The sequence below is a fragment of the Mauremys reevesii genome, linkage group 11, assembly GCF_016161935.1.
Source record: "Mauremys reevesii isolate NIE-2019 linkage group 11, ASM1616193v1, whole genome shotgun sequence".
In the NCBI taxonomy this organism is placed as follows: Eukaryota; Metazoa; Chordata; order Testudines; family Geoemydidae; genus Mauremys; species Mauremys reevesii.
In genome coordinates, this window is record NC_052633.1 from 49399906 (window position 1) to 49415696 (window position 15791).

Genomic DNA, 15791 nt, shown 5'->3' on the forward strand with positions numbered 1-15791 from the left:
ACAGGATAAGCATAAATTCCAATTGCTTGTGAGCTCACAAGAAGAGAACAGATGGGGCTAGTGGAGGAATGCATTGCATACACAAGCACTCATGAACCAAACAAAGGTGGCAGGTTAGTTTGCCAGCCAAAGATTGGATAGGTGCCACAGAAATCAAAGGCTTCATTTATTAACTATTATTACCAGCTCCAGTAACAGAGACCCTGTAGGAATAAAGATACAATAACTATTAAAGCATCTTAACCCGATAAAAATATTTATTAAGAAATTAATTTGGGGCACTACTGTAAGAGGAAAAAGTACTGAACCATTTGTTTAAACTAAAAAATGCTGTCAGGTTGATGACTTGTTTTCAGTGTATTCAGGCCAAAGAAGATTCTTTTTATAGCCAAGATATAATCACACTGAAAATAAAGGGTTGTAATGGAAACTCTGACAGACCCTTAACTAGAGCAGTGTAGCAGGCATTGTCATCATGCAGAAGAACGTATATCCATCCTTACCTGTCTTCCTTTATTCTTGCCAGGAGGGGCTCAAGCCAGCCGAAAGTGCATTCACAGTGTGCATCCAGGAAAGTTATGACCTTGCCCTTAGAAGCCGCTGCTCCTCTGAGCCGAGCACGGATCAGTCCTGACCGTTGTTCCATCCTAATAATTTTTACTGGCACTTCCAAATTTTTCACATAATTTTCTAATGAGGCTTTCAGAAAATCTGCCAAATGCAATTTAAAAATACAAGAAAAACTTTTGTTCAAACTAGATTCAGCAGTCAGTGACGATTCAAAATAGAACAGTAATAGATCATAGTGGTCACTCGGAGTAATTCTTGGACAATATTTGGTTTGAGCATTGGCCTGCTAAACCCAGGGTTGAGAGTTCAATCCTTGAGGGGGCCATTTAGGGAACTGGGGTTAAACAAAAAAAAAACACTGTCTGGGAATTTGTCCTGCTTTGAGCAGGGGGTTGGATTAGATGATCTCCTGAGGTCCCTTCCAACCCTGATATTCTATGATTCTATGAATATTGAAAGACCAAAGGTCCTGAAAGCACATTTCAGGAAATACAGACATCTTTGTCAATTTTCTGAAGAATGAGAGGTAAGTTTTCAGGTCATGGAGGCTTACATTAGGACACTGCTCACATTCTAGGATTGCAATATAGTTCTGGTTAAATGGGTCCCATGAGAAGACCATGCAAATAAAAGAATTCAAGTGGAAAAGATTATGATTAATTTCCTATTTATAGCACTGGTCAGTCAAAGCTGAGTGTAAATTCAATCCAGAAATGTGTACTTTGATTAAATATATGTTTTTGCTATTTTGTTGTAGAGTCTAAGTTTAGTTTTCAAATAAATCCACTTTTAATAAGCTTCTTCAGCAGTTTGGGAGCTTCTATAACATACCATTTCCCTGTGTATGAGGGTCCTGTTAAGTACTTTGACACTGTGCTTCTCTTTGATGTCTGATTTGGAAGGGAGCAACAAAAAGTCCAGGGAAAAACCCAGAGCAGTGGAAGGAAGATAGAGTGAAGCCAGTGCAACATACTTCTCCCTCCTCAAAACCCCTTAGTAACAGCTGCACATTGTGAGCGTGAGTGAGAGAGCGTGCGCTTCCCCTCTATTCTCTGAAACAGGGATATGTAGTTGGGTAGCCATGTGGATGTTAATGCTACTTAGGGCAGCACTAAACACCAGCTCTGTACCTGCAATCCCTCCAAGGGCACCCCTCACAGACTAGAGGATGCCAGTAAGGGAGCCATACTGCATGGAGGGGAAGTTTTCAGTCACAAAAAAGGCTTTTGACCACTTTAATATTTTGGAAGAGGAAAAATGCTAAAAATGTGGAACTGGGGAAAGCCAAAAAAATTCAGTTGCTTCGCATGTCAAAATAATTGCACAGCCCTGCGCCTGATATAATGTGACAGCTATATAATGCTGAACAGGATATGATGCTGTAGCTAATCAGTGGATTAAAAAAGACCGTACCTTTCATACTGTGCAATAAGCTTCAAATTCCCCTGCATTTATTTTTAAAACCGCTGCAGATATAGGACAGTAACGCACCAGCCTATGGTAAAACCTCCATGAGGACAGAAGGCTCAGGAAAATCTTTGAGGTGCATCTTGCAGTATTTGGTTTTGGAACCCATAGAGAAATCAGGCAACACAGCTTCCAAATCCTGCAGTCCTCATGATGCAGTGCTGTGCAAACATTTTGACATCCAAAGCAAATACACTGACATTTTTTGCCTTTTCACCAGTTCCATTATTTTAGCTTTTTTTATTTTTAAAACATTAACATTGTCAAAAGCAGTTTTTGTTACTGAAAACTGCTTTTCCTAACCTCAAATAGTTTTTTAAACCAGTAATTGAGGCTATATGAAACTCGGGCACAAAATAAATTAAAAACAAAAAACAAAGAGTAATCTGAGAAAACTGTTCAAGCTTCTGACATTCAAGCAAGTTTAAACCTCAAGGGTGAGTCATTTCCTTGTTAGGAGAGAAGTGAACAACAGACACATAGGACACTATATTCTTCATGATATTCTTTATCGGAAATATTGGCACAGTTCTCACAAATCTCTCTGTAAACATTCAGTTCCAGTCAGAATATCTGTCAATTACTGCTACAGGAACGTCCATGTCTTAGCACCTTCCCAAATACATTAAAATTCTTTATGACCAGTTGTCCAATATGGTCACTGAAAAACACCATTATTACTGAGCTACTTAATCCAGGAAACAATCAAAACTGCGTCTCTCTGGAGTTGGAGGTCAAATTCATTACTGGTTAAAACTCCATTGATTTACAATCCCTGCTGCAGGGTTCTCAAATGTGACACTAACAAAATATGTACATTTTAAATCTATCAAATTATTATAACTATCCATAAGAAAATTTGAGCAAGGGTTATACCTCTTTCACTGGCATCATCCACCAAGATAACCTCAGAAAGCAGATAGTGTGGGGATCGGTTTATAACACTGTAAACAGTTCGAAGCAAAGTACTCCAGGCTTCATTATGAAATACTATAACTACACTTGTATTTGGGAGTTCATCAGGGTAGACTTTTGTCTTGCATCTGCCAAAGAGAAAAAAAAGATAAGAATATTTTTATAAATTCATTCTCCAGTGCTAGATAACAAGATGACAGGTTATCAAGTTCTGGAAATTGAACTTCGAGATTGCTGGACAGCTCACCGTTCAGTAGGATATGAATCTCTCTAGACTCTCCCTGAATGACTGAATGACTCTGGGACAGCATTTGTTCTGAATTCCCTGCGGTGCCTATCCGTGCCTGCCTGAGGCTCAGGGGCAGTGCCAGCCTCTTCCTGGTGGTGGGGGAGAGGGGCTGAGGTGGGCCTTTGCCCCCCCTTTGTCACAAGATCCTGCCCCGTGGTCCTCCTCTTTCCCCGAAGGCCCTGCCCCTGGTCAGGGGGCGGGGCTCCTGCATGTGTCCCATTTTTTGGATTTTGAAAAATGGGTCACCCTATGCTGACCTGTCCCAAAGCCTATACGTAGTAATGATTTTTTACTATAGATAAGCTAAGAACATGTTAATACATTCCTCTTTAAACATTTTCTTTGAAATGTTTTAAATCTGAACATTTATGTTAACTAATGTTACAAGCAGAGAAACTCTTTTGTATCTACTGACCTTTTCTGATTTGGTGTGCTATAATTCTCACACAAGAGCTCTGTGGTCCATAATATTTTAATACTCACCATGCTGCAGAAAATCAGTACAATTAAAACTATATGTTGTGCTGTCTCCCTAGTATTTACACTGGGTTAGTCAGTCAAGTTACTTTTTCATTTAGGAGTCAGCAGAATGACAGAATTAGGGCACTGAAGAAACATTATATGGTCCATGTACCCCCCCCACACTTATCATAACAAAACTCTCTGTAAAACTTTCTATTGTTTCACTGATATGAAAACTTACATAAAACAGAGTCACAATGACAACCTTCAAAATTTAAGGGTGACATTTCCAGGTATGAAATGTAGAAAAAAATCTATTAGTCCGCTGGTTTCCATATTATAGTCACAGATCCATAATGTGCTCTAGAAACCAGAGCAAAGAACCTCTCTTGATTGCTTGTCTTATCCATGTGGTACTTCTTGCCCATTACTGCAGGAGAGTAAAACCAGGAGCCTTGTGATAATAAGCAGCTCTTCTGCCAGGTGAGCTTCAAAAGGAATCTCCTCCCAGCTGAGCCAGCAAGAATCATGCTAAATGTGTATGAGCTGGAAACTGTTCTTGCAGATTTTATAGCTATGTATAATTTGGAAGCAATCACTAAAGAAGTTAGTCAAACAACATGGCCTTAGAGCAGCAAGCTATTCATTTGCTTAATGAGCTTTAAAATCCAAGGAGAAAGGTGGTACATATTAGTCCTTGTTTTCCTAAACACGGTGGGGGCCTAATTAACTATACATTTGGGCATCGATTATGATTTAAATTTACAGGGTTCATGAAAAAAATGGCTTTATATATTATCATCTGTGGGGATGGTGGTAGTTTAGTTAGAGTAACCCAAAGAAATGTGAGCAAAATAAGGCAGTATCTCAGAAAGGGAACATTGTTTCCTCTGCAAAAGTTAGTAAATGGTTTCTTAAAAACATATGATGTTCAATTGTCCCCTGAAGATATATTGTGGACAAACCCGATAACTAAATTCAGTCAATGAAGTATGAAATGGAAGGATTCCAATGCAAAGCACAGCATAACTTTAACAACCAATGCCTTCACAATGTAATGTCATGGTTGAAGGGGTTATTTCAGTACTGTTTATTTCTTTTACCTTTTTCTGATATTGTTATACATTTTTTATTATTTCAGTAATGATTGGTATTTGATTTTAAACAAAAAAAGACTAGATTAAAATTACTTGAAGCAAAGCATTAAAATTAGATTGTATAGTCTAAAATATTTTCATCATGGTACTATAATGGCAAAAGCAATAAGAAAAACATATCCGTGTTTTTATATATTGCCCTCATGGAGATGGATATTTATTTGAAGGATTTTTCTCTTCCACGTTTTTAACACTTTTACAGTATATATCCCATCCGCTAAACATTCAGCTTGTAGAATTATACAGCATTAGCCAGGATCATAAAGAACTCCTTTACTATTAATTACTATTCTAAAAGATATGCTCTAGCTCAACGAGAAATTACTGAGTGAGGTCCTCTAGCCTGCATTATAGCCAAAATGTTTTTAAAAAGATATATATGATGTCCGTTTATGTTGTAAAATGTTAAAGCTAACTAAACATTTCAAATTTGTCTCCCAAGCACAAGCAAATACCATAAAAGTGTATTACCCTCAACATGTGTACATAAACCTGCTTTTAAACTTCATTTTGTTTTAATTTTTATACGATTTTCTTTTGTGTTGTGTTTAAAAAAATTGGTTATTAAAGTTTGTGTTTGAAAATATTTACAAAAACAATATTAATTGCTATAACAAACAAATTAACAAAAACTTAAGTAAAAATTCTATTTGTTAGTCTCTTGCTAAAACCAAGTGTTGGGGGCAGGGAGCAGAGCAAGAAGTCATCTCATAGAAGATTGTGAGTATCTGATCTGTCTTAGAAATCAAGCACTACCTTTGTAAAGGAAGTAAAAATGGATTTCTTTATGTAAAAACTGAAAAACCATCTATGACAGGTGCATTTGTATGTGGTAAAAAAGATTGAGAAAACCAGGACAAAAAAATGTATTTTAATAAAAGAATAAAAAGAGATATAATTAAAATATAGAAAACCAGGTCATACTTCTGTTACAGGCTATATAAAAGCACTATTTGTGTCATCAGTTACTATAAACTAAGTTAATCTGTATATAAATTCAGGTTACGGAAAACAAGAGAAATGTGGAAAAACTTATGTTAACCAATTTAAGTGGTCTAAGGGTGCATCCCACAGATTGGAGACACCAGAGTATATCAGTACATAGTGCAGAAACACCTAGATGTAGATAGGAAAAAAAGATAAACCTACAGATAAACTGGTCAACTACATTTCAACCTATCGTGTATGTACAATCAAGTACGCAATCATCTATATAGACATTACAATGGCCTAAGGTAAAACAGGGCTAATGTAACGGTTTGACTGCTACATTCACACTTGGGACTTTGATCAGTAATGTATAATTTATGCATACAGCTGTCATTTTGAATCTTTCTTACTGAATATGGCTGAAATCTGTCGTGTATTACAATTGTATAATTTCTTGTTACACAAAACAGACAAAATGACGTTGCTAAACTGTTTAAAGCACACACAGAAATTAACAAATGAATGAATGAATCACAGAAAACAATAAGAAAGCAAAGAAAAACACATAGGTAGAGAAATTATGTGCATGTGAAAGTGATCATTCGCTTTCCAGATCAGCTCATTCTGGGTAACTCCCATGAACAAATTCTGAAGTGCACCAAGTGATGTGCTGGGATTTGTTGACATCTGAATTTCTCACTAGAGACTAAATTAAAACTACCCAATTCATTTAATTTAGGATACTTGATTTCAGTGGAAGTCATAAAGGCTGGTACTTTGCCTAAGCTGTAGCATTAAATCATAATTTGCAATGTATCTTTAGTTGCTATTTAGAAAACAGGTAGCTGCCATTAAAGCACTCAGAGGAGTTTTTAGTCCACTATGGATTATAAAATTCATCTCTGGGCTTTCCTCTCTGCAATACAGAGGGGAACACAAGGGAATAAAAAGGGGCAGAAGTACCCTACGCAAGCCAGTAGCTCTGTAACACATTTAACCCTTCTCTGCTTTCCTCTGCACTAGCATGAGTTTGAAGTTCTAAGTTTAGGAGTGAGGGCAGTGTATTTACTTGGCATCAGCATTGCTAGTCCCAAGCATTCAAAAAATCACGAGTCAGGCCCCCAAATCTTGACTTTTTCCAAATAAAAAATATCTTAGGTTTTCTAGTTTGAGTCTTTACGGTGCACTCAGGACAATTTTTTTTCTAAGCTTTGCAGCCACGAAGGCTAGCCACTTACTTCTTTAGTGAAAGAAAGTTTTCATGCAATCTCTTGATTCCAGCAGCTGGGACTTTAAGGAACACACTAAATATCATATAGCATCACTATGGCATACTCTCTGCAAACACCAATAGAATTTCTGAGCAGAAATTCAGCTGATATTTAATGCTGTGTTAACTTTCCTCCAAAGCCTCTATTCCCAGTCAGAGAGGGACAGTACACAACTATGAGGAGCGGGAGAAAGCCAGTGACAGCCAGGAGAGGGTAAGTCTTCTGCATGGCTGGAGTTTGCTTTTCTCACAGATCCTGAGTCTTAAGGTGAGCCTCCTATGCACCTCTCTACGGGGTTTCCAATCCACTTTTCTGTTGGGAGCACATGTGGGAAACTCCAGAAAGTAAACCTTTCAGAGTGTTCAAGCTAAATTCTTGTTTGTACATCCTGCAAGGCTTATCAGGAGGGGCTTGTGGGTGCAGTTGAATGGAACAATATAGCCTTAATACTTATTTCTTTTAACAATATTTTTCTTGGTCTATATCTATTTATTGTATAAGTTAAGACCCAGTTCACAGAAAAATTCTTACATCAATGTATGGCAAAGGATCCAATTTTTTTGCAAAGCAGAGACATTCATAACTCTTTGGGTCAACTATAAAAGAGACTCTGCTTTATGCATTTGCAAAATTTGCATACATAAACAGTCATTTGTGCCAGCACGTTGGATAACTGCACAGATGACTACATGATTTACACTTATAATGACCTCTGCTTTGGTCACCTGCATGATTTAAATACTAGGAACTTCAGCATCACAGCACAAACATGTACAACTTGAGCTAAATAAGGAACATCAGCCATGAGCAAAGAATTAGGCCATACTTACAGGATGGGGGACTCTATCTTGGGAAGCAGCGACTCTGAAAAAGATTTGGGCGTCATGGTGGATAATCAGATCAACATGATCTTCCAGCATGACACAGTGACCAAAAGAGTTAATGCAATTCTGGAATTCATAAACAGGGGAATCTTCAGCAGGGGTAGAGTAGAGAGGTTATTTTATCTGTGTATTTGACACTGGTGTGACCGCAGCTAGAATACTGTGTCCAGTTCTGGTGTCCACAATTCAAGAAAGATATTGATAAATTAGAGATGGTTCAGAGAAGAGCCATGGGAATATTAGAAAAACGTACCTTATAGTGATAAGCTCAAAGAGTTCAGTCTATTTACTTTAACAAAGAGAAGCTTAAGAGGTGGTGATTACAGTTTGTATGTATGTATATGAGGGACAAATATTTAATAGGCTCTTCAATCCAGCAGAGAAGGGTGTAGCATGATTCAATGGCTGGAAGTTGAAGCTAGACAAATTCAGACTGGAAATAAGGCATACATTATTTTACAGTGAGAGTAGTTAACTACCGGAACAATTTACCAAGGGTTGTGGTGGATTCTCCATCACCGAAAGTTTTTAAATCAAGATTGGATGTTTTTCTAAAAGATCTGCTCTAGGAATTATTTTGGGGAAGATCTCTGGCCTGTGTATTACAGCTGTGGTTCTCAACCAGGGGTATGTGTACCCTGGGGATATGCAGAGGTCTTCCAAGTGGTACATCATCACATCTAGGCATTTAAACATTTGCCTAGTTTTACAACAGGCTACATAAAAGAACTAGCAAAATCAGTACAAACTAAAATTTCATAAGGAGACTGTCTTGTTTATACTGCTCTACATACTATATACTGAAATGTAAGTACAATATTTATATTCCAATTGATTTTATAATTATATGGTAAAAGTGAGAAAGTAAGCACACTATTACTGAAAAATTGCTGTGACACTTTTGTATTTTTGTCTGATTTTGTAAGCAAGTAGGTTTTAAGCAAGGTGAAACTTGGGGGTACACAAGACTCTTGAAAGGGGTACAGTAGTCTGGAAAGGTTGAGAGCCACTGTATTATACAAAGTCTTTCTAGATTATCACAAGGGTCTGTTCTGGCCTTGGAATCTATGAGTCTATAAGCCTGTTGTGGTAGTACCAAATCACTAGAGAAGGATCCTAAACAAACTTATAATATATTGCATGACACTAACTGACGGTCATTATAATCTTTTAGCTGTTTGAAGGCCTACGTGAATTAAGTTTGGTGTTCTTAGTATCATTCCCAATGTACATCACACAAGTCATCACAGCTAGTCATTCAAGTGATTTTCTAGAGCACATCACAAAAGCCACCATCCAAATTGCCAATAACTGTAATGCACAACAAAGAAGGCATGGAGATTGAATTATGCTCGAGTCTAGTGCAATTGAGGCTGGTTCCTATGGGAAGCTTGTGCTGTCACCGCCTACACTAAACTTGTTTGGTGGATAAACTAGGACTGATTAGTTTCCAGCACACACACTTTCATAAGTATTAAATTCACTTTTAAAAAATTAAAGAAAAACAGTAACATTACACACACAGTGGGTGTATAATCATTAGTCTTGTTCTTACTGTAATTCACATTTTCAGTTAACAGAAATGCATCAGAAAATTATCACAATCTATAATAAAAGACACAAACTGTTCTAGAAAATAAAATTCAGACAAGTGACATACTTGATAATTTTCAATTAATATTTTCATCCCAAATACATTAATATAACCATATGTGAATACATTTTTCATTGAATGTGTGTCAATTACTTTATATTTTAAAAAACTTGCTTCCAGATGACCAAAGTACTGTTCTAAGAGTTACATAAACAAATGTAACCAACCTGTGCGGAGTTTTTTTATATGACTATTAAAGAGAAAATTTAAATAATATATGAAGATAACAGTATAAAAGGATATAGGACATTCTAAGGTAAAGTTGCATGTACAGGTATTACAGCATACAAAGTTCTTCTTGCAATGTACAGATAGTAATGTTGCCAAGTAATAAAAGCTAAAAGACCCAACCATGATTCCCTGTTCTCAAGGGGTTGTTACACAAATAATGTTGTTCTGAAGTGGACATTATTACTTTCCCTCACTAAACTGAAATAACCATTCACTATCATGGAACCATAAACGGCAGCCAGACTTCAAAATGTGCGTTCTTGGTATTTGTGGCAGGTTAACTTTTCCAATTACTACCACCTGCCAGATGGTATAATATATAATGCAACACACATGTCCAACAGAGTTAGTGATGTCACCAAATAAGGAGTTATGGGACATTGTTAGGGCACAGAATTTCAGGTGAAGGGAAAAATATTTTCAGAACGGGTTTTTTACAACTGCTTAGAATCCTGGAGTTTTAAAATTTTACCAGTCCTGCAACAAGGGAGTATCTTTCTTACAAGAACGCAAGAGTAATTTGGTAAACTCTACCTGTCGTACAGTTTCAAGGTTCATGGGCTCAAAAGTACTGAGTATCGCCCACAGCCCGAGGTTAAACTCCATTAATCTCCGTAGTTCTCCTTTAACAATGTCTTAATTCTGAACAGTTTATCACTTGATTTAATGACATTTTACTCAGGTGGTACTATATATAGATGTGCAGAAGTTAAAGACCTTTCACTTTATATTACTGAAATGATTAAAAGATTCATGTTGTATTTTTTTCCTATTTAAAGGTGCACCACATCAAAATAGCGATGAATAACTCAACTGCTATTGCTCCTGTAATTATAAACACAAAGGAACTATTCTCTGCCTTCTCCAGGTCATTTACAATCCATTCTGATGGCTATAAATATACTAGTGATTGAAATGTTTTCCTAAAAACATCACTTTTGCTTGTATAGTTGTCAGATGTTGCTTTGGGAATACACATGTAGTAAATACAGCTGTTAAATGTGAAAAAAATACATTTTCCAAGATGGAAACAGACTAATATGTACCTATTTACCATCTTTCCACTTGGCTATGCGCAAATTACGTTAACTGGTAAATTGTGATTTTATCCTTTTCAGAATTGTACTGATATTTTCAGTGAAGCAACTGAAGACAATACCTCACACATGAACAAAAGCAAAATTGTCTATAAGATGAGAAAATGCAACTGCTCTAGACATTTGTATTAGATATGTTGCAGTGTTAAGACCAAATCTAAAGTGTGTTAAATATCCGTAGTTTAGACGACTTCTTGGATTTTTGCATGGTAATTTATTTGTTACCCTTTATTGCTCTACAGCAACAAAGTAACAGTAATTAAAAGTAAAAAGGTAAAAGTAAAGACTTTAATACTGATCCTTTGTATGCTTCCTATATGTAAGATCTGTTGAATTTACTACATAGTGAATAAAATGTTTAATGAATCTTGCAAAATTGCTGATATTTTATGTTTCATAGTTGTTAAAATTTATACACATTTGGGGTAATTTTATCACCCTCTACTTCATTTTTGAAGAAACACAGAACGAAGAAAATCTCTTTCTGTGACTATTCAGAAAAATAATATGATTCAGGAAATATGCGTCACAATTTTTTTTATTTTTCGTATTCATTATGGGACAACACATGGCTTCTGAAAAATGACAGCTATATAACATTAAAATGCAAACTCACTCTTTCACTTACCCTGTTGCTAATTAATACAGAACAATTACGTTCATGTTTTATGAAAAACTACTTATTTATTTTAATAACCTCTTTTTCTTGAATCACTTGAAGCTGTTCCAGGACTCTCTCAAATACATTATTATAGCTTTTTTTAAAAAATGTATACAATCATCCGATGTAACATGTCTCAAGGCATACATTTTATTCCATACAAAAGAAACACTTCACCCTCACCAATCAACCTCTTAAGCAAACACTTGAGAAAAGGAATGGGCTTTCCACCATGCCCTAGACGTCAACAGTCCTGGACTCTAAGACTACCAAAAAAAATCAAGTTCCTGAGTTGGAGGCTCTTTAATAAGAACTGTGTAAAAGAGGCTGCATCTTCAACATCATCATGTAAGAGATACTAGAAAAATGAAGATTTAAAAAAAAAAAGGGTGAAGCTCAGTAAGTAACGGGGGAGGTAAAGGAGAGGGAATCAGACTGCTGCTATAAAAACTCTAGTTTCTGCTTTTACAGATATGGTTGGAACATTCATAAACCACAATTATGTTGACTACATTTTAAGGAAAGAGAAATGCTTTTTGCTGGCAGACAGAGATCTCCACAAGAGCCTGGTAATTTATCCAGGATTATTTTTAACTGTTTTGAAATACTCTTTCAGATGATTGAATGGTTGAATTTTAGCAAAAGGTATTTAACAGAATTTTTTCTGCTTCTATCAAAAAGAAGATCCAAAAACTATATTAAATTTCCCTGAAGAATGTACTAAGGTTATTGTTCACTGGACCTGGAGTTACACAAATTTCTAATTTTTTATATTATTGTTTTGACAGCCTGATGTGCATTGACTGCATTGCATTTCACAATAAGATATGAAAGTACTAAATGTGCTACTATGGCAGTATGTGAACAAGAGAGGATTATGTTCAGTTATGCACACAGACAAATAGTGCACTTCAGTCCTTAAAGTAGAAACTTTCCGTGAATTGCTAAGAATTTCTTGCCTGTAGACTTTTGCTACTAATGGCACAGAATGCTCTTGGATAAGAGAAATGAAATATTAGATAGCCTTTCAATAGTCAGTTTAGTTAGAAAACACATTATTCTCAAAAGGCAAGAGCCTCCGGACACTAAACACAGGACTTGAAAAATGGTCCATCAGCACCATGCGATTCTCTGGGCTTTCCCTTGGAATTGTTTTGCATACTAGTCCCATTGATTCACAGGATTATATGAAATGCCAAAAACAACCCTAAAGCATAAAGCTTTAGGAAGATGGGTAAACAAACTTTCCTCAATAACAGGGGGTGACATTTCCCGCCCCTGGCTGGACATACCATAATGTTATACCCTTGTTCTCTTTGTGCTTGTCCCACTTTTTCTCCTCCCTCTTTGTCCCTTTTCAGCTTCAATCCTCATGCCATCATCTTGGTCCAGGTTTAAGATGTTATATTCCAGCATAGTCTAGTAGAGTATTTTTTTCAGCTGAAAAAGTTTGGAGTATTAATAGTAGCTCATTTAATAGCATTTTGCAAAATGATTCAAGATCTCTGTTTGGCCAGTGCATTGCTTCTTCAAAAAGCCCCTGTACAATGCATACCAACTGAAACAGTATAATCCAGGATGGGGGAGAGGAAATCTGCACACTTTTTTTTTTTTTTTTGCACATCTCAGTACAGGGTACTTCCTGAGTATTAATGATTGGCTGATATTAATGCAGCCACAAGCCATCAGTTCCTCCCAGATGGCCACTAATCCTCCATATTACCCTTTGCCTCCATCATTATTGTTTAAATACAACACAAAGTCATGGCTTAAAAACTGAAAGCAATATCAAGATGTCAGAAAAGTCCATTCTTAATTTCACAGTAATACATGTTGAGAAAGGCCAATATTGTGGAATGGAAAAGTCATGAGTGATGAATAATATTATTTGCAATGAAACCTTTTGAAAGCTGGTCTGTTAAAAATAATGGCATTGTAGTTAAGTGAACCACCAAGTCATCAGATGTTATATTGCTGATTAAGTCAATGTTATATTGCTGATTAAGTCACTCAGGCATCTACAGGTTTGATTGCTTTCCAGTAAACTTAATATCTTGTCGTTACTGTTGTATTGTCTATATTTACTATCAAGATGAGTTAATGTTCAAGAACAGTAAATAGAGAGTTTACATTTTAAATGGGTTGTCACTTTCATAATTGTTATACTGAACTTCTATTTATAAAATAATGACTCTCTGGTTAAAAAAATTAAGTGTCTGTGCGACAAAAATGATAGAAAATGAAAAATTCAACTGATAAATTTCTGATATCTTAACTAAAATTTATTTAATTGTGGCTCACTAATGAAAATCCTGATGCATGGGAATTTTATCCTTTTATTTATATTTTCATCATTTTTTGAGGTTCTCCCAGTTACCAACTTCAGATCTGGATCTAAAAGTTTGGAAGTGATCAGATAGGGCTGTTGCCTCATCCCATAATTCAGATTGTGAACAGTCATTAGATTTAGTTCTGATTCAAAATTTCCTCTACGTTTAGGTTTGTTACAGGCCCCTCTTGAAGTGCATGTTGAGATCTTTGGGCTGGTCCTGCTGAGAAGCTTTGTCTGTTCCTTAAGAAGGACAGGAGCTATTGTTACGGAGTGGGCTGGGTGAGTGAAGAGGGAGAAAGAGAAGGGAGTGGGAGAGCCACTGTGGTTGACGGAGGGAGAAAGGAATAGGAAAACCACTGCTGGTGGAAGGAGAGCAGGGTTCCTACTGCTCACCAGAGAGGAAGGGAGTGCTATATTGAGCTCCAGGAAGGCCTAGCTACCTCAGTGCTGTGCTTGCAGAAATGAACTCAGTGGAACGATGTATGTGCACAAGCATGTACAGGCTCATAAGCATGCACATCAACAACTGAATTTGAAGCATTAGTTCTACAGATCCTGATGAACCTTTCACGTAAAGAGAAATTTCTCTCTATGTTGTAATGAAAGGGGTACACAGATGAAAAGTCCTCTATCATGGATTACAGAAGTGGATAAAGGAAACTTCATTCCCATCCCCAAGTGAAAAGGCAAATATATTCACAGAAAGACTTTAATATTCGTACTTTTCACTTAGTGCTGCCACCACAATTTTTTGGAGAAAAAACACCCCAAAGCCTTGTGGTGTGACAGAATGGGAGGAATAGTGTTACTTTACCTCAAATCAAAGAGAATTCTAAAACAAACAAGAGGTTAAAAAAACCCAACAATGGCTGCTAAGGAGCCTCTGGCTGTGCTCTCAGTACTACTGAATTCAGGGATTTCATTTTAAAAGTTGCCCCTATGATAATACACTACAGTTACTCTTGGGTACCTTTTTTCTGAAAAAAGTTCATGAACACCAATAATATATTGACTAGTGCCATAGATATCTTCCCTAGAAAGTAACTGGAATGATGACTTGAAGGGCTCTTAAGTTTCCAACAGACAGCTACCAGATAAGCCTAAAACCACCTCTCTTAGTTATTGCCAGTCATCCCTGTTTGCTTGCTGTCTATGACTTCCTCCCCTCGCTAATTTAATAATCAACTAAATCAAGGAATGGTTCATGTCCTTGGCTCAGCCATCATCCCAATGCCTAGGAGAACTATTTCCTCAGCAATCTCCCCTGCACCACTGGAAGATCCTCAGGAGAAAATTCAGTAATATTTTATTGTTCTCTCTCAGGATCAAATAATTTCTCTCTTCCCATCAACTATCAGCTTTGGTATGGAGGCACAGAAATAACTCACAGGCCTGCCTTTGCAGCTACTGTGAATTAAGAAAATCTTGGAGGTGAAGCTTGGTCTGAGCCACAGGGTCATTTACATGTTTTGACACTGATCAATGTCTGAATGGAGGTGAAGGCATTACTTCTTACTAGGACTGGCAGCCAGTGAACACGAATGAAGCTTCATCATATTCCTTCTAGAACTAGACATGAGACAAGATGTCTTTCTTCAAGTTCTAAAGCAAAATTAACATGGCAATAGTCCAATATGGACATTGTAAAGGAAATGCAAAAGCAAATGTGTGTGAAAACAGCATCTTCAGAGATAACATTATGTGCATGGGATAGATGACTGCATTAAACAGGATGTGGGCAGTCTAACCCACTCTTGTGGAGCAAGAGTCTGGCCTGGCAGATACCAGGAGATCAGAGTCTGAGGCAAGCCAGAGGGCAAAACCAAGAGTCAGGCATCAGGAGGAAGGCAGAGTCAGGCTACCAGATCAGT

General features: G+C 36.8%; 1 protein-coding gene across 10 annotated transcripts in view; it reads right to left on the bottom strand.

The window, feature by feature from the left end:
- The window catches only part of GALNT13 (polypeptide N-acetylgalactosaminyltransferase 13), a 369936-nt gene that overhangs the window by 146097 nt on the left and 208048 nt on the right, over positions 1 to 15791 (bottom strand). For all 10 annotated transcript variants that reach the window (XM_039494889.1, XM_039494888.1, XM_039494892.1 and 7 more), the window contains 2 exons: positions 2914 to 3080; positions 504 to 711 (listed from right to left, as the gene is read on the bottom strand). In XM_039494889.1, coding sequence (XP_039350823.1) covers positions 504 to 711; positions 2914 to 3080 — 375 coding nt within the window. The remainder of the gene's footprint in view (positions 1 to 503; positions 712 to 2913; positions 3081 to 15791) is intronic.